We start from the raw sequence: 23,010 nt of genomic DNA on the forward strand, positions 1-23,010 counted from the left end.
ACTCCCATGCCCAGGTTCTCAGCACTCCCATGCCCAGGTTCTCAGCACTCCCATGCCCAGGTTCTCAGCACTCCCATGCCCAGGCCCTCAGCACCCCCATCCCCAGGCTCACCACACTGTCCACTCGCCAGCCTCCTCCAGTCCACGCAGACCCCGTGGAGCCCGCACAGGGCCGCGTAGGTCTGCATGCTCTGGCACTCGGTGCTGGGGTGCTCCTCTGAGCACCCGCTGGCCACACACGCCTCGTAGTAGGGCTGGGGGGGAACCACACCATGGCACTCCGTCAGGGTCCTTCACAAAGCAAGGAGAAAAACCTTGGGCTACTTCCAAGGAAGAATTCAACTCGGAGCCAAACCATCCCCCTTGCCCCAGGCAAAGTCTCAAGGTACAACTACAAATTGTTCTCATAGGCAATACACTCCCACAGCTTAATACAGAATGAGCTTTACCTGCCATTCTTTACAAGGCTTTGAAAGGAAACAATATTATGTTGGACTGCTACCTGCAAAGATTCTTGCACAGCTAATAGCTGTAAGTCTGTATGCTGACATTTTTATGCTAGCATGTTTGAAAATCCTTCTTTAAACTACAAAATTATTTTAAAAACAGACATGTATTTGCTTACTATATTCTGACTGTTTTTCATATCATTCAGAGCTTTCAGATATTGAATTATAGCTAGTTCCCACTTGGCCTCTCCAGAGCTCACAGGCAGAGGGAGTGCCAAGCAGCAGACGCTATTAAGAGAGGAATGATTTTTCTGATGCAGCTGAAAAATACCTGTGAAGCTCAAAACCACACACATCTGTTCACTACTCAGTTTCACAAGGTATGCAAGACTGTATTTTCTTAATTTCCTAGAATCAGTTTACCCAAGCGATTTAGTGAAGAATGAAATTGCCCCATGGACTTATTTGTCTGATACTTCTGGGAGTTGTCTTACCAGATAATTTTACACAGATTAGAAGGCACACAATGCTGATGATACTCAATCTTTGACAGTTGTGAGACACCAGGATTACAGTATCTGTTGGTAGGATATGGGACTTTCCAATCTAATGCCATCTCTTTGAAGGACTTGACAACCTCACCATTCCTCTTCATAGCATCATCAGACTTCTGGTTGGTGCAGGTACCTGGTAGCAGTATAAAAATGACAGTTCAAGGACAGTTGATGCTGGCAAAGATGCTTTTAGAGAGAATCTGGGGGGAAGTTCTCCTCCTTGTGCAAAGGGAGCAAATGTGGGGTCCTGGATAAATTCACACAGACTGTTTCCAGAAAGAGCAGGTTTGAAGAAACAGTTTGCCAGCTACTCATGAAAACCAGAATTGATGTGTTGGTTGATACATTTCCTCCTGGTGGCCAGAGTAACTAAGATGGCATAGGACTCTCCATATTTCCTACATTCCTATACAAAATAAGTATGATGAAAAAGAAGGACCTAGAAAAATTCTGTCCCAAACAGACCGTGAACAGAGAAAGGATATGACTTCAAACTACATTTCCTGACAGAGTCTTTCCATTAAATACATTTCTTAATATTTGTGAGAAATAGTGAAGTTGCAAGCATTTACAGATTTTACAAGAGAATGAGAGATAGAAGGAGGAAAATTCAGAGCATTAAATTTTGTCAGCTGATGAGTACACTCACCACAGAGTCCCATGGTATTGTTATAAAACTTGCTGAAAGGGAGTTTTATGTAAAATGCAAGTCGACTATAGGAGATATAAACCTCTAATTCAGGTATTTCAATTATGGCATAAAGGCCAGAACTGGTTATCCTGATACCATTCTTAAAAATATCTGGAACAACTTTCTTATCATCAAACAAAATCTAAAAAGAAAAGAAAAAAAAGGTCTTTATGGACACTCTTTCATTGAGTAAGGTACATGATTAGTGAAACTAGAAAGCAGAGCAGCACAAATTCAAGGCCTTAGGTGCACCAAATGATGTCTGTCAAAGGCAGTCATTAAAGCAGTTGTCTAATAGTCCTTTTTATTATGTTGCAATTTATATTTGAATACTCGTATCAGAACAAAAACCACAATTTTCAGTTATGTGATCATTTCCCAGATTTTTAGAATATACAGATTTTATTAACACAAAGCAAAAAAAGAGTGAGAAGAAGTAAAGTAATTGCATTTCTTATCCATTCCATATTTTACAAGCTTAATCCTTTGTCTTGACAGGACATTTGGCAGTACAGTAATATGACTACAGCAAAATAATTTTGAGAATTCATCTAAACACAATACTTTACCAAGTTTGTTTCTTTTCCGTGTTCCATTGCTTGTGTCAGAATAACAACAGACTTGGAGTAAAAAATGATAAGGGACATTGAGCAAATTGCTCCACCAGTGGCAGCACAGTAGTAGTTGTCTATGTGAATCCAGAAGTTGTGAGAGTCAGGATGAATTGACTTCACAAGGACATAGGTGCAGTTTTCTTTAAAATGGTAATATGCTCCATCAAAAGTCACATAATGCTCATTTCCCCATCCACTGCAAATACCTAGAAGACAGAATGACAGGCTTCAAGTTTGACTTCTGAGCTACTTGTGAGTACAAGCTGTTTTAACCTTTTCACTCACTTCCAGTCAGAGACTAAAAAATACCCAGTTTGATAAAGAAAAGCTACTCTAGCAAGGATATCTGCTTTCAACAGCCAAAATTTCAGATGGGATTCCATATCATTGTATCCTACTGAATTGATATGAACATAATGTAGATGCTGACCAGATAGACTTTTCTTTTTTGAGGCCCAACTGAACATAACATAAATTTCAGGAATTTTGCTGCCACTTACACTGGCACTCAGAGACTTGACAGCAACCGGTTTCATCGGAGTGGTTTGTGAAAGGGAAGCCATTGACACAGAGTTTCGGTTGTTGAGGTGGGCAAGTTATGACAGACAATTTGATATTGTTTCCTTCTCCCAGGCAAGTGGCAGTATAGCAGTTTCCAAAATTCCATGTTTCATTAAACTATTGATTAATTGAAAAAAAAAAAAGAAAAAAAAAAAAAAGAGGAGAGGCAAATAACAAAGTAATGTTACAAAATCTTTAAAATCACACACAGCAACTGCATTCCATTCAATTTGTCTAGTATGGCAAAACTTAGTGTCTACTCTGGCTCTGGAAATCAGGCAATATGAACCATATAGGGATCAAGAGAGCCTTGGTATCTACATTTTAGGTATATATATTAGGGTCCTGACCACTTCTGATGGTAGGACACTGCCAGAAGTGGCTTCCTAGTCTTTGTTCAGCTTAGATAGCTCTGCTCACCTAAAATCATTTAGGTGTTTCAGGTGAACAGAAGAATCTTTAATTTATTCTTTCAGTGGGGGTTTCTGGCATACTTCTAAATCATCTCATTCAGCCACACCTACAGTCCAGCTGCAGTGCTGGATATCAGCATCAGAGGAGACACCAAATCTTGGCTGCAGGAAATGCATGAATGGTGGAATGATGAATGATGAAACACATCTTCAAAGTCTCTCACCTTTCTGGGAGGAATGAGTGCAAGACAATCACTCACAGAAGTCCTTGTGGAAGCAGGAACTTGTTTTTTTATGCCAGGAGCAGGTGTTGGTGGACAGGTTTCAGAATGTGGATCACAGACCTTGAGGGTCTCAGTATGACCAGCTTTACACTCTGCCCAAATTAATTCAATCTGACATGATTTATTGCAAACAGAGTAAGCACAACGACCTGATACATTCACTGGCAGAGAAACATTTTCTCCTGCAAGGGCAAAACCCAAGTGTTAGCCTGAGGCCTAATCACAGAGCAGCTGCATTCTCAGCTCTGCATTTAACTATCTGTACCCAATAGCCATGCTCAGGGGACTGTCTGTCTGCAGTTCCTGGGATTCAGTGGCTGAACATTCAATTCACCCAAATGGCAAAGACTGAGGGAGGGCCATAAGGAATAACCTGAAATCCTGCTCTTAGGTACATTGGAAGGAATTGAAAATGAGTACAAGAAGAGACAATACTGAGTACGTCACTGAGTGCATCTGCTCTTCACAAACACTAGGAGGTAAGTGAAGCAGGAGCTACTAACAGATGAAGAAGAGTCTTTCCTCCCCACTTTTGGAATATTTCTGTGAGTTATAAGCTCCTGTTCAGCAGTTTGGGATTCAGGGCTCTGCTGACATCAGCAACTGCTGTAAGTTTCCTTATACCAGGGATATTCAAACCAGAGCAAAGTTATTGGATATGGGAGAGTTGTAGTTCTGAAAGTGTTAGCTACAGTTCAAAGATGTAACAACTTCTGATAATGTCTAACTGTGAAAGGCAGAATGAGAACTTGCTGAAGCACATTTATCTATCAGTACATCTTTCCATGTGAATGGTGCAGAAAAAAAAATTGCATGGTTTCTCACCCATTTGTATCAATTGTCCATTGTCATTGCAGAAGCAGGGAGTGGCTACCTCTGATGAGGGAGGTGCAGATGTTACATATTGAATATGTGGTCCTGCAGGAAATCAAATCAATTAGTATTTAAAACCTCTGCAACTCTACTTTCAAGCACTATGACATCTCTTACATTCTCTACAACCACGAAAAAAAAGAGAAAAAAGTCATCTTTTTTTTACCCCCACTACATTCTGTCCATGTCCACACTGAAACCACCCTCTGTATTTATAAATACTCTCTATTTAAGATATTATGGTGTTGTAAAACTACACACACCCCTCCCACTTCTAGGTTTTGAGTTTTTTTCTATATGGAATACAATAAACTCCCCTTCTTCTGTCATTTATTCATTCCAATTAAATGTTTCTAGTCCTGCAGTACTTCACCTGACTTTGGAGAGATGATTTCCAGTGGCACTCCATTTGGATTTGTAATGCTTTCTTTCAAAGAAACTATTGGTTTAAATAGAGACAGATCATATAGACATTTTACTATGCCATCTACAGAGTGTTTTCAATAATCCTTCCTTTTCTAGGTATTACTCCACTGTACTTATTTCAGTTGTTAATATTCTCAGTAAATACCAAACACGTGGGCTCATCATCAAGTATTTAGCTCTTCCACTCACATGAGTAGAGAAGCTAACTTAATTTTCCTTGTTGACCTTGTATAATTTTCTACCAGGATATAAAATTTTTTTTAGCCACTTATTTTTATTTGTAGTGATCATGTGGCAAATTTCCCACTTTTCTTTATCTTCTTTTGGCTTCCTATTTTCTGCTTTTTCACATTCCATTCACTCTGGAAAATCCCTTTCAAACGGGAGTTAATTGCCAAGGAGTTTTATTTTCATATTCCAGTGACCCATATGAGACTCACTTATTCCAGTGCAGAATACAGTACAATAAGGACTATAGTGTATTGTAGTTGATAAGGAGAAGAAAAACAAGATTTAGAAGTATGAAATATTAAGACTGACAACACCAGAGTGTCAACTGTGGTATGCTTAAACTTATTGTAAAAGTTGTAAGGAAAACTCACTGAATCCTTCTGTTCTCTCTTAACCTCACTGACAGTAAGGTCAGCAAGAATCTATGAAAACTACACTTTTGGTCTTTACCACGAGACCCACAAGCTCTGTTCCCTCAGTTTTCAAACTTCAGCAGTCTTAAATTCTGCTCTTATCCTAGACGTGCTTTTTCCAAGGAGTCTTTTTCCAAGATAGATAAATCTTACTATCATTACGGACTTCTACAGAATCACCACCAAGCCTCTTATCAATCTAGTACCTTGTGCTGGTGTAGATGGAGTTCTGCAGGGGGTGAGGGTTTTAACAATCTGTCCATTAGGGCCACAGACAGCTTCACCACACTCGGTCCCATACACGTGGCTGTACACAGTTTCGTTTAAGGTGTAGGTCTTCCCATTGTAGCAGCAAAGACAAACTGAAGCACCAGAAGAGAAAATGCCATAGCACCAGAGGACACTTGCAATATAAATACAAGTGAAAAGCAAACCAAATTCTGCATTAATGCTTCTGAAGGCTCACATCAAACATGAGTTACCTGGCAGAAAAACTTTGTCAGTTTCTGCTTGAGAACCTGCACTGGGAGTCTATTTCATTTATTTAAAAGTGTGTTGGATTCTTCTGGTTGCTGGTGTTTCTTGGAGTCATGTTGCATAGAGGAATAACTGGTTGGTAAAAGCATTAGAACTGCTACTGGCCTAACCCAGCCTGGAGCACCTGAGTGTGACTGGGATTACTGCCTTTCTGAGTGACAAAACACTGGCTCAGGAGGTGTTGCACAGCCATTTCCATCCACAAATGAGAAGCATACAGTGGTACACAACTCCATTCAAATATATGAGAAGCTCTCCAGATTTTGGAGACTGTACATGTAAGAACCAAAGGAAGTGTATCTATTACTGTAACAAAATCAGCTAAACTGCGTGTTATCTACTAGGTCACCCTGTGTTTTGGGGTGTGATTTCTCCCAGATATGGGAATGAAATGATGCTGTAACTTAACCAAATCTGTCCTTTAGGCACACAAACACATATCTGATAAGCTAGCTGGCTTGCTTTATTTTATTAAATGAATGGTAAGAAAACTTCACTTCTACAAGATTTTCCCTGTTCTAACTTATTAAAAGAGGTATCATGAATGGCCTGCTATAGACTACTATCTATCTGTCTTCACTGACTACCAAGAAAGTGGAAAAGCGGTATTAATCTGGGTAAGATGAATCCTACATATCACACCTGTCTCCTTCCTCCCCATGATTATTCTTTACACAGCTCTTGAGGTCAAAGGCTGCATTTTGCTTATCAAAGTATATCTGTGCTGCTGTGCACCCACATATTAAACTACCTGCCTGGCCTCCTATTACCAGTATGTTTGCAGTAACATGTAATGCTGGGTTGTTTCAGTCCTGCCATCACTCAATGCATGGTGAGGGTGGTGAAAAGTTACCTTTGGAGTCTTCAGCACATAGTTTCTCTTTGGGGTCACTGAAGAGAAAGAGTAAAAAAAGAATTGTTTTATTGAAATTAATTAGTATAAAGAAAAACAACATCTGCAACTGTACCTATGTTTACAAACAACCTACTCCTGGATTTAGTGGTAATTGTCACTGCCTATAAACATTAACAAAACATCTAGTTTGTCCTTTCCAGTTCTGTTCTATCTTTCTCACCATCAACTGACCTACCATGAAGTGCAGTTAGGGAGGGAGACACACTCTCTGCTCTCCTCATCAAAATACGGCTTGTCAGAACTACACTCTGGGTAACAGCCTGGAAAATGAAACAAAGTGTTCCTAGTCTGAGTTACATAGATACTGGAAAACACATAAATACCTCTATCAAATATAGATTTGATCCCCAAATGAATGTGATTTTTAGTATGAATGTTCTTTTTACTACCAATGATTTTTCCAAGTCCTCTTTTTACCTCTCTCCCCAAAGTTTTAATTTACAACATTTGTCAACAGATTCTTTGCAAAATTCTTTGCAAATTTATATTGAATTTTATCTCTCCACAGATTTAAAGGCAGCAGGCAAACGATGCTATGAATGGCACCATCACACAGGGATTTAGCAAAGCATGGTCAATGAGCTTTTGGGACAATGGGATAACCTTTCAGTCACTTTGGTGCTTCAGACATTTAAAACCAGACTAGTAGCTGCAACTCCCATAAACTGCATTAAAGTCAAGGAAGAATTACCTTCTAAACTGTACAGCAAGTTCCCACATTTCCCTTGTGGGTTCCTGCAGGTCCTTAGACAAGGGGCTCCACAGGGTTTATAGAACCACTCATGTTTGTCAGGTGGATTGTAATAATCACAGAAAACAGCTGGAACAGAAGAATAAAAAACATTTAGGTCTCAGACACTGGGCAGGGACTATTTTCAAATCTTGTTTAAAATATTTTAATAAGATAAACATGATAAAAAGAGCTCAGTCACACATGCATATCAATGTGAGTGTTCTGCTCTTCTGTATCCCCTGTGTGCCTGAGCACAAGGGGCTCTGCTTTCTGTGTGCATTTCAGAGCAGTACTTACGGCAAATGGCAGGGGTTCTCCAGTTGACACAGACACCAGCTCTGCTGCAGCTCCTCGAGTAAGCAGCAACTGAGGTACAAAAGCACTCACAGTCTCCCACACTGTCACAGCCACAGAAGTCAGACACACAAGATTCATAATATGGAATTGGGTTCACCTGTCAAAACACCGACAGAGCTGTCACCACATCTGTATCTGCTGTACTGTGTTTTAATGAGGGAAAGGGCTCTGAATTTCTGTCCTGCACTGATGGTTTGTGACAGACTGGGATTGTCACGAAGGAGCCATGATATTTTACAACAGGTAGTTTTCTATTTTCACCTGCCTGGTAGAATTGGACTCTAAATCTTTCTATTCTCATATGTGTAATGGTGCCACTTACACTTAAAATGCCTTCCCAGTGTGATTTCTGCAGGACTGAACTACCTTGTTTTGGCTTAGCACAGCTACACAGTGTGTGCACTTTTCAACTGAGAGACTGACTGAGTATGAAAGGAAATCCTGTTTCCAGTAAACTTCATGTCTCTTGTTTTTTAACCACTGGCAACATAAACTAACAGATGAAATAAAGGAAAGGTTTTTAAAAATTTGTTTATTAAAGTGCACTGAAGCTTTATATAGACACCCTAATTAAGAAGAGTAGCCTTGTTTCTGTTCAAATTAATTCAATTTGTGACTCAAATAAGCCAAATAGTCTCTTTAGATAACTTAAATGAACTTCCCAAGGATCACCATACAAACAGTCCTAGACTAACTTATCTCTACATTTTACAGATGCCTAACTTTCTACTTTTGGTGGCCAGCTATTATCCTCTATCTTCAGTTGTTCAAAACAGGCACTGCTGTTTCCTCAATACTGTGCAACAGGATTTAACAGGCATAGCTGTGAAGTGAGGTTTTGAGAGACACAGCCTTGTACTACTGTGTAGTAGCTTCAATACTAAAAATATGCCTTAAACGTGCTGCAAAACAGCAACAAGTATCTAGTGTGAAACTATTGAGGATGAGAGAACAGGATTACCTTGCTGTGACAGGCTTCAAAGATGTTACTCTTAATGATGCTGCAGTGCTTCTGCCCCAGGGCAGACTTGAAAGGCTGATCCACACACAGGTCTGTCATGTTTATATTTGAGCAGGTGCTTGTTATTTTCCAGCTATTTCCAAATTCCTGGATGCTCATCTCCATGGACTGCCCTCTGGTTGTGAAGTCATTCCTTGAGCGGCCATCAAAGTCCCCACAAAGACCACAGACTTTTCCCTGTGTAATTTGTGTAGGCACAGTAAATGCTTTGGTTATTTTGAGTGCAGCCCACTCTTTGACAGAAATAAACTATAGAACCTGTAAAAGCAAAATAGGTGCAAATTTCTAAAGAGACTGCAAAAAATGGCTTAGAAAAAGTTGGACTTCAAGTGACAGAAACACTCCTAATGTATTACCAATACTTCCAGCCCTAAATAATCTAGAATGTTTTATGCTGACTGAACAGTGCAATAAACCACAAGATATGGCCTGCTTGCTGCTGCTTCTTGTCCACTAAACCAAATTTTTTCCAAGCCTTTTTTTCCAAGCCTTGCTTTTCGAACTGGGGCTCCAGTTCTGGTTGCATAACTCCAAGTTTGAAATCATAACTCCCAGTCCACCCCCCACTTACCTGGAAAGATGGTGCCACATGAACAACAACAGTAGTCTTTTGGTCCCACATGAAGTTCATCCCTTGATTTGTTTCAATGACAATATAACCTCCTCTGAGGTCGACTTTGTAATTTTTCTCAGCTCCTGGATCAGTGGCTATCTCCTGAATTCTTCCTTCCAAGAGCCTTATTTCACTGCTCTACAGATACATGGAAGGAAATCAAATACAAAACTTAGTGCAACAGCACTGGCTCTCTGGCTCTCATTTATTTTTCTGTCATCTTCACACTCTATCTTGGTAGCTAGGTGAGCCGTAGTCACAGATGCTCAGAGCCTACTGTCACAAATGCAAACACACAGACACACACAAATGCACACACGTAAAGTATTGTTGACTCCTTGCATCGTTCCCCTCATCCACAGAAGTGTTCAATCCCTGTTAACATCAAATACCTAAGCCTTTCCCAACTTCGCTGCCTTAGCTTGCTGGCTGTTTGACTTCCATAGGTACTCTTTAGCAGCAACTGAGATGGAATATAAGAGAATGATACAGTAATTACTAAAAAATCAAGACTACAGCTGCTTGGTTATAACTAGTTCTAGACAAACCTCAAAGATCAATGTGATCTTTAGGGAGCAGATGGAGCGTGACTTCCCACAGGCATTGTTCTGAATCACAATCCGGAAGGTGCCAGCATCCATGTTATTAGGGCAAAAATCCTTGGAAAAACAGATAACATTCTGTTAGATCTTGTCATACAACTAGACCACTCATAAGCATTTTCAGGAGCTCTAAATGAATGACACTCTGATCTGGATTCTTTATTCATTAGAACTAAAGAATTTTGGAAGAATCTGGTGGAAGATGACCTGGTGGCAGATGAATATTTGACTAGGATTTTCAAGAAGGAAAACTAAGGGAGAAAATGAACTTGTCATTAGCAGCAGTGTAAAAAAATAAAAATGTATTTTCTTAAAATTAGCAAAACCAACTGTAATTTGGGGATGACAAAATGTCTCACTGAGTGCTGTCCCATTACATGCAATTATTATATATCACACATTAGCCTCTGCATGCTTCTGTCACAACAAAAATTATGTCAGTCTTGGATGGGACGGCTGATAGAAACACTTTTAAACACCACACCAATTTCTTTCCCTTGAAAATGCTGGAATGCTGTCAATAAAGGGCAGTCCAACCAAGGAGTCAGTCATTTGAGATCACACAGTGCCCTCTTGTGTCACTTCTGAGAGTCAATTTGCTTTGTTTTATGTGGAAAATCTCACTATCAGCTTTGGGTGCAAGGGGTGGGGAGTAGGCTCTGCTCATTAGTTTGGCCATTTTGCATGGGAATGCCTTTTAGTTACCCAGACTGAAGCCTACAGCGTGGGCTGTGAAAAGCATATGGAAGGAAAATTGAAAATAAATTGATACCTGAGCTAGGATATAGTCACAGTCTCCCAGGAAATCAAACTTCTCCCCATCAAAGCTCATGTAATGCCCATTGCCATACACAGTGCAGGTTCCCTTGCAGGGATTGTCCGTGCAGTTCCACTGCCTTTTGTTGCAGGTGCTGGGAGGCAAAATGCAAAGAATAAACAACATTTACATGAAACATGGACTTTCCTTAACCCCAAACAGGAGCAGAATAATTAAAAAGGTTTATTGTTTGCAGTGCCCTCTCAACTGTTCCAAGATCATGCCAGGAGACGCCATACCAATCAGAAAGTTCATGTTTACTACCCAGACACATTTATTCTATTACTTCCTTCAAATATATTTCAAATAATTGACTCCTGTCAGCAGATGGTGGGAGTTTAGGAGACAAATTCAAGGTGAAAAAGTGAATATTTAAACCATTTCTGAATTTTAATCTGTGAGAGACCATGTTGGAGTTCTGTTACAGTGGTGTGAACAAATATTATCTCTGTCTTTCCTTTGGTCTGGCTGAAATGGAGAGCATTTTTTTCCCTCAGTAGCCCTCATAGTGCTGTGCAGCACTGGCAGCTACAAAGGTGTTGGTAACACCCCAGTGTTTTGGCTGCTGCTGAGCAGCACTCCCACAGCATCAGTGCTGTTTCCTCAGCATTCTCCCCCTCACTAGTAGGCTGGGGCATGGATAAGGTTTTGGGAGGGAACAGAGACAGGACAGCTGGCCTGAACTGGCCAAAGGGATATTCCAAACCATGTGATGTCTGCTCAGCAATAAAAGCTAAGAGAATGGGGGAATGGAGTGGGAAAAGGGTGGTATATGCTATGATGTTTGTTTTCTGAAGTTCTACTCCTTTGAAAGTGGGGTGGACATCACCTGCTGATGGGAAGTAGGGGATAAATATTTTTTTTTTCCTTTTCTTCTGCACATAGACTTTGCTTTTGCTTTATTAAACCATCTTCATTTTGACCTATGAGTTTTTTCCATCTTGTTTTCTCCCCAGTCCTGTCCTGCTGAGGAGGGTAGCGATAGAGCAGCTAGATGGTCACCTAATGTCTAGCCAAAGTCAACCCACCACACCCTGACAACCTTCACCTCTTCACTAGTTCAGGAGGACTGTAGACAGAAAATCTAGTTGTTATACCCAGACAGAGACTACATTTTCTTTCCCATGTGTGTCCTCTTCTCATGAGAAAACTATACCCTGCAATAAAACTTCTTAATGACTCCGTGATATCAACAACAGCTTATCAGGTTTTGGCTTCACATGTAAAACTTGACTGCCTGTACCAATGGTGATTAGACCAGTGTTTCTAGCTCTTATTTTCTGTGCATTCATTTGGCAGAACTACACAGTCTCATCCTTGCTAAGTAATGGATAAGGATTCAAAGCATTCTACCCACCATGATGAGTAATAACAACACAATCTATGGCACCAGAAATCTGAGCAACAAGAGTATTAATTTATCTTTAGAACTATGCATCTGGAAGGACTGCAAGTCTCAAGGGAGGACCATTGCAATTCCTCTTTGACTAAATTCAATAATTTTCCAGGGTTCAGCTGTATCCAACACACACATACTCAATTCTCCCTTATTGAATGAGCAACCACACACCAGCCAGGGTAGGGTTGGTTTCTGAAGCTGGTGGGGAAAGAGAAAAGGATAGAAATTGTTTGAAGATATTGGTGCTTGTTCTCCCCAAGTGCAGGCTCATCATCTCATGATGCAGAGAAATACTTCCCTTTTTATTTTTACTAGCAGCCCAATGGCTCTCATGATGAAGAGGAAGGCTTCAAAGCACACCCTGCCCCATGGGTGCACTATGGACTGACAATTCTAACACACTTGCTTATAAAACAAGACTCCCTGGGATAACGTACCATGTGTTGCAGTCCACTTTGATGGTTTCCCCGGGTTTATAGAAGTGTCCTCCATGAACACATGGACATTGATCTTTGGGAATACATCTTCCACTGCCATCCAATACCAGTCCATCGGGACACATGCAGCCAGAAACACATTCTGTGACATACTGCACATTAGAAGATACAGAAGAAGACAACTTGTTAGTGCACAGAAAGAACAGGAAACCAGCAGAGATGTGTTAGCTCTGTAAGCCAAAGTTTTGGACTTTAAAAAAACTCCTTAATTGCAAGGTAGTGGGAATCATGCTACAAATATCATGGGTACATTGTTAGCTACAGCTGCTGTGTAGCAATGAAGCAGTTGGTGTGTGCCCAGCATAGCACGTTCCCATCAGTGCCTGATAAGGACAATCCTACATGCACAGCCACGCTGTGCTGTGTCCCTGCTGGGAGGTGAGCTCCTTACACAGTGCATGTCCTGTGTCTTGCAGCTTTTCTGGCACTCTGATCCAGTTGCTCCAGGACCTGCAGAGCTGCAGTTGAAGTAATACATAGGAGCTGGGCAATCTGCAGCAGGAGAAAACATGTCAGGAAGGTAATTTAGAGAGAGCAATAAGGATGCCATCAGCAATTGCAGAACCAGCCAGAAGATTTCAGAGATTCAAGAATTTCAGCAGATGTCTATAATTTAAAGTTTCTAATAGTTTTGAGTCTGCCTAATAACAGTAAAGGGAGAAGAAGGCAGATAACTTCTAAGCTTTGGGAAATATCCTCATCATCTAAAGAGTCTAGCAAGTCTGGTGACATTTTACAAAGACAAATGTTATCAATAACTAACACATTTCTGGGAGAATGGAAAAATGTGCAGTATACTAAAATGTTACAGAAAATGAGAGATAACACAGAAAAACAGTATAAATACTGGGTGACACCGTAATGCCATTATTTAACAAAATCTCACCTTTTACCAAGACAGTTTCTCCAATGCAGTCTAATCTTCCTTGAATGCATTTGCTAAAGAAATTCCATAAAACAAAACACATCAGCTCTTTGCACTTTTCTCCCTCACTAGGGAGAAAGGCACTGCAATGCTTCACTTGTCACATGAATAACAAATTCCTATCAAAATGAATATTACAGCTATCAGTTTCACAGACATGAATTACCATCCCCAGAAGGAAGATTAAAAGATCCAGCTCTTAAAATACTCTTCCTTCATCTGCCACTGGTTTATTGTGTGTTTTCTTTAAATCAAGTTTTTTCTAATCACCCATTTTCCACTTCATGAGATGAGACTAATACTTTCCTAAATAAGAGATCTCTTAAATTACTAAATGAATATGTGATTACAAAATAGTCTAGAATACTCAGCTGGAAGACAGCTAGGGAGAGAACATATAAACATCTAAATATATAATAAGAAAGTCTTCCCCTGGTAGTTATTTCCATTGCTGCCCTAAGGTAGTTGAAAATTAGGATAATGACAATTGTTTTTCAATGCAAATGCAAATTAATGTCACTATTTTTAGTATCCTTCTCCCATACCCCAGCAGTTTCTCTCTCTCTTTTTTAAAAAATCAGTTCAAAAACTGAGAATTGGGTGGTTTTTTTCATGGACCATTTTTATTTTTTAAATAGTCTGCTGGATGCTGTGGTGATTTCACTTTGCTTTTTCATTTCAAAGCCTGAAACTCCTCCAAGCCTTCTGTCTTCTAGAAAACTTGCTCCCACTATTTGTGGATATTTTTTACACAACAATGAACTCTGCATGAGATAGATTACAAATATTGTTCTACTTAACATGTTTTCAAGTTCTTGTTTGCTAGCAGGAATATGCAGGAATTTACTGTGGCTATACTTCCTGCCAGCGGAAGATACAATCTAGGAAAAATTTGCCATTATTCCTAACTGTAAAATGCTGCCATTCATGAATTTGAGCAGACTTCCCCAATGAGCCCTGATTTTCCCCAGGCACAGAGCAGCCTTTGCATCATCAGAGCAACTTACCACATGAGTTTATCCTCTTGGAAGGAGTTGCCAGGCTGAACAATCTTGCCTTTGTAGTAGCAGGGGCAGTCATCTGGAGCCACACATTCCTCCTCATCGTTAAGGTAGGTGCCTTCAGGGCAAGCACAGCCCTCCATGGGAGCGATCCGGACCTTGCACAGAGGGTCAGGTTCATCCAGCGAGCGGCAAGACTGGTTACAGTACTTCACACTATAGTTATAAACCATAGTCTCAGGACACTCCTCAGAGGGATCTTTGCAAGAGAAATAGAAGGGATGTATGGCCTTGTTTGTGCAATCAACTGTCATGGCTTCAGCATGCCTTTCTGCACACTGGTAGCCGTAAACCTTATTTTATCAAACTAACAGACCTTGTCTCCCAGGGTTCTGGGAGAATCTACTTGCATAGCATAAACTGTATGACACTGAACACTGAAATATTCAACAGGGTGTATATTTTTGAAATTTCCACAATTTCCTATCTTATGCCAAGAACTGAAACCAATAACTTCTGACTTGCTAAAATTTTATTTTCTAACCTTTACTAATGATTTCTTTGGCTGGGAATAACTTAAGAAATGGCCATATTTTCTAAGAGACAAATTTTGATATTAAATGGCAGTGACAAGGAACTCTGCCAATTGATTGATGCTACCAAGAAAAGAAAAGGGTGTTTCAGTTCTCACAGATGTCTTGAAGAAAACTCTTGTTGTCATCCCCTGGGGAAATGAGAAACAACAGTTTCTAAGATCTCTGAACCAAAGAGGTAAATACCAAAATCTAAAGAGCTCAACTAACCCTGTAAGACAATAAAAAGCTGGTTAATTTTCACAGGCTCACAGTATACACCATCATCAAAGTTCTGCCATAAAATCTACAGTACTGATCCATAGGGATGACATTGAATTTTGTCAGGAAACATCACCAACATTAAGGCTGGATTTTTCAAGAAAGTCTGGCATCCAGATTTCTTTGAAATTCAGTGAGAACTGGAGAGCTAGTCATCTTGGGCCTCCTTCTAATTCTGCCAATTTAAGAGTGCAGCTGTTTTTCAGATACACACAGATGCACTAGAAAGTACAGGGATGTTGATCATGGCACCTGTGCTAATCAGCTTTGCAGCAATGCTAAGAACTTATCAGCAATAGGTTCCATAGCTCTGTATGGTTTTCCAGTCCATGACCATGGAACACTTTTTTAGATTAGTTAGCTAGGCTTGTATACACATTCAAAACCAGCACCTCTACCACCACTAACCAGTTGGTTTTCTGGTCCTAGCTGGAGAAAACATAATATCCCATGTGTAAGTCAGGCAAGACATATTCTCCTACTTTTTATTCTTTGACATTTCAGCAAGTGGTATTTGTAAATGAAAACAGGCCAAATAAAAAAAGTATTAATAAAGATGTTAAATATGAATTTACATCTGTCTCAATCATTAGCTATTAATGCAATAAAACAATGTGTTTACTTTCTCCCTTTAAATTTTCATAGAGGAATAAGATCACTTTCGATAAAGTGAGACTGGTTAGAGAAAGATAATTTGATTGTAGTGCTCATGGTCACAGGACATCTAAGATGACGGTGGCCACACGCATCTCAGATGACAAACCACAACCAGAGGCATTAGTGCAGAGAACATGAGCATATCAAAGATACCTTCAAGCTAGCTTGCACAGGGAGCTCTAGAAAAGCAGTGCTGAGATGCTCACCCCAGCAGCTGGGCAACCAGAACTCCAGTAATGGCTCATACTTCTGCTGAAGAGTGTGTAACAGGCATGCACAAGGTTTAACTAGCAGGATTTGCTTGTTTCACACACTGCTGACTGCAGTGCAGATACAATCTGCAGCTTGGCAGAGTGGATGCAGCTTCAGGAGCTGGAACAGTTTCCATCCCCCACAATGGGACAGAACACAGAGTGAAGGTTGTGGCCCATTTAGTCTTTCACTCATGAACAGTGAGTCATGAACAACCTTACTCTTATCTCAGCCATGTTCCCAAAAGATTATTTCTTCTTATATAAGGCCTAAAATGATTGTTCTGATTAAGCCATTAGCATTTTTTTCTCAAGGTTACTTCACTGTTTGAGTCAATATTGCCTCCTGTGCCTTAAGAACACAGATTTCAAGCAACTCCATGTTGCAAACCAGTCTTATTTGCCATAAAAAATATCACTAATTCTATGTTGGGAACAAAGCTTTCAGTAAAGTGTCTGTGTCTAGTGCCTAACTCTGCAGGATTCTAAGACAATTTACTGTGGACTACACTGTGTTCCTTTGAATTATTTCACCACAAGTTTGTGAAATTGTTCTTATCACAGTCTTAAATGCCTCTGACAATGTGTCACACCAGTTACATTGTTTGCCTCTATTAATTGTCCCAGCTGGCTCCTAAGTCAGGCAATTAAATAGATCATAGCTGCATCAAGCTCCAAATGCATAATCATTGTTTTGTTGTCTATTCAGATGTGCAATTAGTCAAGAAACCCATACATCTATTTTCATGTTAACAGGAACAAATCTCACTTGAATTATCTGACCATCAATGACAACCTGGGAATGCTGAAGCAAAATTCAGAGTCCACGACAGTGAGTTTTATTCTCAGACCTTATGCCATCTTGTAATAAATTCTGGCAGTGCCAAAGGAAAATACATACATACGTGGACTCTGAACTCGGGATTTGGTGACAATACATATATCCAAGAAACTTTGTTAATTTTTCAGGTAATTCTGAACTGAAAATGCCTTTAAAGATTTTCACACTTCTGAGAATGTATATATAATCACAAATATATATTTATTGAAAAAATTACTATTTTACTGTAACATGGGAAAATGTGGTAAATGAGAGTAATGTCATTTGTATTGTCTGAGACAAGAGAGCTGAATATAATACAAAAAAGGTATTGGAATTAAAATACATGGGGAAGCCCACATGTTCAAAAGTAACCTAATTGCTAAACCTAAACTAAAACTAACCCTAACTTCTGTTTTGATTTGAAAAATATACCATGTATTATTTTGCTTCTCTGAGTACTGAATTCACCAAAGATTTTAGACAAGGAACATGCATTGTAAGAGCATGAAGCAGTTACAAATTTAATTTTATAGAATAAATGTTTATTCTGTTTTTTCAGGCTCTAACTTGATGACTAAAGATCAAAGACATTGACTGCCACAAATGGGACTGTCCTGAAGCTTTTTTCGTGAATCTTTTCTGTGTATCATCCTCGCACCCCTGCCCAAGGAATTTAAGTTCACATACCACAGACACCTTGCCTCCAGCCCTGCAGGGACACGCCCGCTGAAGCACAGTCTCTGGAATAAGTAGAGAGCACACTGCACAGTGCAACTTCACTCTTCTCAGCATTACAGGTGTCATACATGCATTTCTATAGGACAGAAAAGGACATTATTATCTCTAGCTCACAGAAGAAACAGCAAAACATGTAGCAATTCAAAAAGCAATCAACCAATATCTTTTAAAAAAATTATTATTACCAATGAAACTTAATATCTCTAAGAGAAAATGTATGCTAATGAAATATTATGCAAACCTGAGAAATAGCAAGTCAGTTACAGAAACTGCAATGACATTATGTCTAACACTCATTAACAGATGAATATTAAAAAAGAGGCACATATAGTTCATTAAAACACTAAGAAATGTCTATACCAACCTCCCATGAGGGTGTACAATCTAGGACCTGTCAAAATATACCATCTGAAAATATTGCACAGTGATGACTGGCACTTTGTGTACCTACCTACTAAGCAGATGAGATGCACCCAATGACATGACAGGTGCATGAAGATGGTTTATGGAGAGTCAGTCATATCTAATGACATTTTAAGAACTAGTTATGTAAATATAGCTGGAATTTAAAGCTTGAGTTCTTTTAACTGTGTGGGCTGTACAAAAGAGCACAGATACAGCTAGTCACTCTAGAGCAGTAGGATCACACTGGATAGACAGTGACATATCCTGCCATTACTGATCCTGTGGAAAAGGCTTTCACCAATCATGGTTTCAAATCTGATGAGATCAGCAGAAGTAACATACACATCTATAAGAAACTGATTTTTGCTTCTTCCTAACCGAAAGTTGCAAAATCCTATTTTATTTATAGTTTACATGAATTCTGATGTGTATATGTATTTTCTTCTGGGAGAGGTAACACATAAGCCATATTTGTAAAGGTACCTGAAGACATACTACATTCTATGCAAAATTTCAGGCTCAGATATTTTCTCAGTAAGTTGTATCACACACATACACACACCCTGCATGAACTTTGTGTTTATACAGAGAGGTAAAGGTTCTTTTCCATACACATAAATGTGGCAACTCTCTCACTCAGACAGCCTCCTCAGCAGCATTATAGAGCTTTACACCAAGAGAACATATGAGCAGCTTCATGTATTCAAAACACAAGGAGACTAACAAGATTCAAAGGTAATAAATGAGATATAAACAATTTTCTCTCCCTAGATGTGGATTTTGAACCAAGTCAGAGGTAATCCATGGGGCTGGTAAAACTCTCAGTTCATTTCCATGTGGAAACACTGATTCTGCTAATCAAAGAGAGAACAGTTTTCACTCTTTGAAACTTTGAAATCTTGAACTGAATTTTTTTCATTTTGCTTCTGGGTCATGCAACAGAAGCCAGTGATGCCAATCAATTATTTATGGGGCTGTAGCCAAAAAGGCCCATCTTGCACAAACTCTCATTTTATAATTTTTCTAATCAGCATCAGTGAATTTCTTTGATACCAGTCACCACTGTAACCCGTTTCACTCCCCTATGCCAGACCACCTTCATGTGGGATCAGTCTCCAGGCTAGATTAAACCACCCATTTGGAGCAGTGCCTTACCTTGATGTACACGGAAGGGTCTACAACAGAATGGCAGGCAGCAAACACACTGCTTGTATTGGACAGAAGAGCACACCAGTGCTGGGCAAATTTTTCTGAAGTGAGAAAAAATATCATTGTCCATAGTCACTTAAACCACATTACTGTCTGAATCAATATTCTTATCAGGTATCACATCGAACTAGAATGTCCTGAAGTGTTTAGATAATGCCAGATGGAAATACATGTCATTAACTTATCAAAGGGATAAGCATAGTTGGAAGGATGACCAGCCATCTTCCTAAAAGAAAGGTTTCATCTTCTAAGTATTAACATTATTACTGCAGCTGGATTTGCAGAACATATACAGAATCTCCCAATTTTAACTGTTTTTTATCAAACTTTCTTAATTCTTTACAGCCAGGTAATTCCTTATAGTCAAGCAATAATATCAAGCATGTAATAATAATCAGTGAGCTGTGTGGCTATGAGCTGCAGCTTTAATTACATGTGACAGTACTTAGGAGAGGTCAGTCCAAATAATACATATATATCCAAATCCAGTCAGAGTGAAAAATCAGACAGGACACTTAGCACAGTGCAATTCTTGCTGAACTCAGCACTGTTGATAACTTCCTCCTCTGGACTTCAGCACAGCTGCAACAACCCAGACTGGGTGAAGAACTTGCCCAAATATTGGCAACCAACTGTGCTGTGCCTTAAATCTAAATTACTATCATTGATGCTTTATGTGCTTTTCAAGTCATCAATGAATTTGTTGGCTCTTTCTCCAGTAGTGCTGTCTTTTTGTTTTGAAAGCAAAGCTATCCTCTCAAAGACCTTCAAAACACAATATTTTTTCTCTAGTAATAGCCTCAAAGGCAGAGGGTTTTGGTGTTTATGAGATTTCTAAAGCTTTTTTGATTATCCATCAAGTGAAAATTATTTTGCACTGATAAGCCAGGGATGAAAAGCCTGGTACCTTTATCCACACTGTTTGAACAAGGATCTTCAAAGCTGTCCTCAACATCAAAACAGCTGGCTCTAGTTTTCCATGAGTTACCAAAAGCAGAAGCTGAATCTTCCACAGCTCCAGTGACTGTTCTGAAGTCATCAGTCTGGATGTTATTGAAATTGCCACAAAGACCTTGTGTGGGAGGCAAAAAAATAAAGGCAAAAGAAAAGAAATCGCTAGATGCATGAAAAAATGAATGGCTTCTAGATACTCTTAGCTCTGTAATAGACTTCGCCTGAGAGAAACCCATTTTCTTTCAGAGACTTCCTGATGTTCCCATAAATCAGATAGGACCTGTGCTTAGAGCATATTTATTATTTTTCTGCATTACAGTAGTACTTAGTGATAGCACAGGGATTGGAACTGCTTAAATGTGCTTCAGTAAGCACTGGCAGACAGAAACTATCTTCCCCAAAGGCTTATAAATTAAGGAAATGGCAAAAGAAAAGCAAAATGGGTCAGAGAGACAGGGTGTAATTCCATTGCACAAACAGGAAACAGAAGCACAAAAATCTTAAATGGTGTTAACAGGAGACTGGTGGCAAAACCAAGAACATAGTCTGCACTTCACAAGTCTCTGATGAAGGCCTGTTTAAACAGATGGAGTCTAAATGATTTGCACACACTAAACACCACAGAGATTTTCTTCAGCACATTGAAAGTTTAACCTTATATGTCCTACCAGATGTGCGATTCTGAAAAGAATGATCCACTGTTATGGAGAGCTGCATTACAGGTTTCATTTGCACTCGGATCTGCACTCCAGCTGAGCTCAAGATTTTGATAAAAAATGTAGATTGCCTGAAGATGGTGATGCCATCTAAAGAAGAAAGGGAAAAACAAAAAATGTTGTAATTACAAAGCTGTGTAAACAGGAACTTCCATTTGCCAGTGCATTCCATAACAGGGATTCCCAGGGAATCCCAGACCTAGTATCCACCTAACAGTGAGAAGAATAATTTTCTTTTTAGAGGAAGGAGCAGGAATCCCTCTGCAAATAGACGTAAGCTATTCTGTGGAAGGTGTGAAGAAGGGGATTTACCTTTTCTTACAGGCAGCTTCACAATGAAATTGTTCATGTAGATATTTCCACAGGAACATATTTTTATAGTCTGCAGGGAAAAGGAAAAAAGACCACATTAGTGAATGCATATGATGTGAGACAGACAAGAGCAACCTGACAAGCTTCATTAAGCATTGAGAAGTAGTGTCTTCAAAACCTCATCACATCTGGGGTCAGTGTAACTCAGTGTCCAGACACCATACAAGAATGTAAGGAAAATAGAAGTGAACTCCTGTGTATCACTAATGAAAGAAAATTACTCACAGTTCTTCGTAGTGTGACCAATACATTCTTTAGGCAAGTCATTGTCCTTGAAGTCCCACACTGAATGATCTCCCCAATCACAACAACTGTGTCATCAGTGTTCTGAGAAGACATGACAAAGGTATGTGCAGACATTGTTAGCATGCTACAGGCTGGGAGCTTGAAGAGAAAAAGGCGTCACTGAAAGGCTAAGGAGTAATGAAAGAACTGGGGTATTTTATATCTAACTTCAAACTGTTTATTTCATTGCCAAAATCAATAATTTCACTAGTTTTCCTTTGCACTCTTTTTCCTTGCTATCAGCTTGTGTGGATCTCATTTACAGGCATTCACAGATAATTCAATCTTTTTGCAGAAATTTTGGCTCATGCACTTCCTCTGACAGTCACATGAAGAAAACTTCAAAAGAACTGCTTGAATCAACAATAATACTTCCATTAAGAAAATTATTTAATTAAAATAAAAAAGTACAAGTATGTTGAAGCTGCAAAACTTTGAAGCTAAGCATCAGCAATTGAGTTGCAATCCATGGCAAATTCAAAAATTTATGGGGTTTAAGACTGAGCATGTGTTGAAGTGCTCTGCTGGATTGGTGCCATTTAATTAAGTCATGTAAAGCTCCAGCTCACTTTAATGCCTCATACTACTCAGGAGACCTAGGAATGAAAAGAGAAATTGCTCATACCTTAGCTAAGACATAATGACAGTTGCCATGAAAATTGAACCTCTTATTATCAAATGTTGTTACATGGAATCCTCCATCTATGTGGCAACTTGCAGAGCAGGGCAGAGAGATACAGCTCCAGTGGCCTCCTTTGCAAGTACTGTGCAAAACCCAAAAAGAAGCCATTAGAATAAACACAGCTTCGAGGGAGAAAA

At 39.5% G+C, this 23,010-nt stretch overlaps 1 protein-coding gene across 3 annotated transcripts in view; it reads right to left on the bottom strand.

Annotated features, from left to right (window-relative positions):
• Positions 1-23,010, bottom strand: part of LOC107206317 (mucin-5B) — a 45,697-nt gene that overhangs the window by 10,154 nt on the left and 12,533 nt on the right. For 2 of the 3 annotated variants that reach the window (XM_015632070.1, XM_015632071.2), the window contains 28 exons: positions 22,817-22,955; positions 22,132-22,233; positions 21,847-21,916; positions 21,487-21,624; positions 20,772-20,936; positions 19,811-19,905; positions 18,200-18,326; positions 14,934-15,186; positions 13,888-13,940; positions 13,393-13,493; positions 12,942-13,093; positions 11,061-11,199; positions 10,235-10,345; positions 9,645-9,824; positions 9,014-9,250; positions 7,993-8,149; positions 7,654-7,782; positions 7,138-7,222; positions 6,900-6,937; positions 5,716-5,871; positions 4,813-4,878; positions 4,392-4,484; positions 3,507-3,748; positions 2,809-2,986; positions 2,264-2,514; positions 1,653-1,836; positions 944-1,136; positions 113-291 (listed from right to left, as the gene is read on the bottom strand). In XM_015632070.1, coding sequence (XP_015487556.1) covers positions 113-291; positions 944-1,136; positions 1,653-1,836; positions 2,264-2,514; positions 2,809-2,986; positions 3,507-3,748; positions 4,392-4,484; positions 4,813-4,878; positions 5,716-5,871; positions 6,900-6,937; positions 7,138-7,222; positions 7,654-7,782; positions 7,993-8,149; positions 9,014-9,250; positions 9,645-9,824; positions 10,235-10,345; positions 11,061-11,199; positions 12,942-13,093; positions 13,393-13,493; positions 13,888-13,940; positions 14,934-15,186; positions 18,200-18,326; positions 19,811-19,905; positions 20,772-20,936; positions 21,487-21,624; positions 21,847-21,916; positions 22,132-22,233; positions 22,817-22,955 — 4,013 coding nt within the window. The remainder of the gene's footprint in view (positions 1-112; positions 292-943; positions 1,137-1,652; positions 1,837-2,263; positions 2,515-2,808; positions 2,987-3,506; positions 3,749-4,391; positions 4,485-4,812; positions 4,879-5,715; positions 5,872-6,899; positions 6,938-7,137; positions 7,223-7,653; positions 7,783-7,992; positions 8,150-9,013; positions 9,251-9,644; positions 9,825-10,234; positions 10,346-11,060; positions 11,200-12,941; positions 13,094-13,392; positions 13,494-13,887; positions 13,941-14,933; positions 15,187-18,199; positions 18,327-19,810; positions 19,906-20,771; positions 20,937-21,486; positions 21,625-21,846; positions 21,917-22,131; positions 22,234-22,816; positions 22,956-23,010) is intronic. The other variant, XM_015632072.2, reaches the window with a different exon arrangement.

The sequence above is a fragment of the Parus major genome, chromosome 5, assembly GCF_001522545.3.
Source record: "Parus major isolate Abel chromosome 5, Parus_major1.1, whole genome shotgun sequence".
NCBI classification, from domain to species: Eukaryota; Metazoa; Chordata; class Aves; order Passeriformes; family Paridae; genus Parus; species Parus major.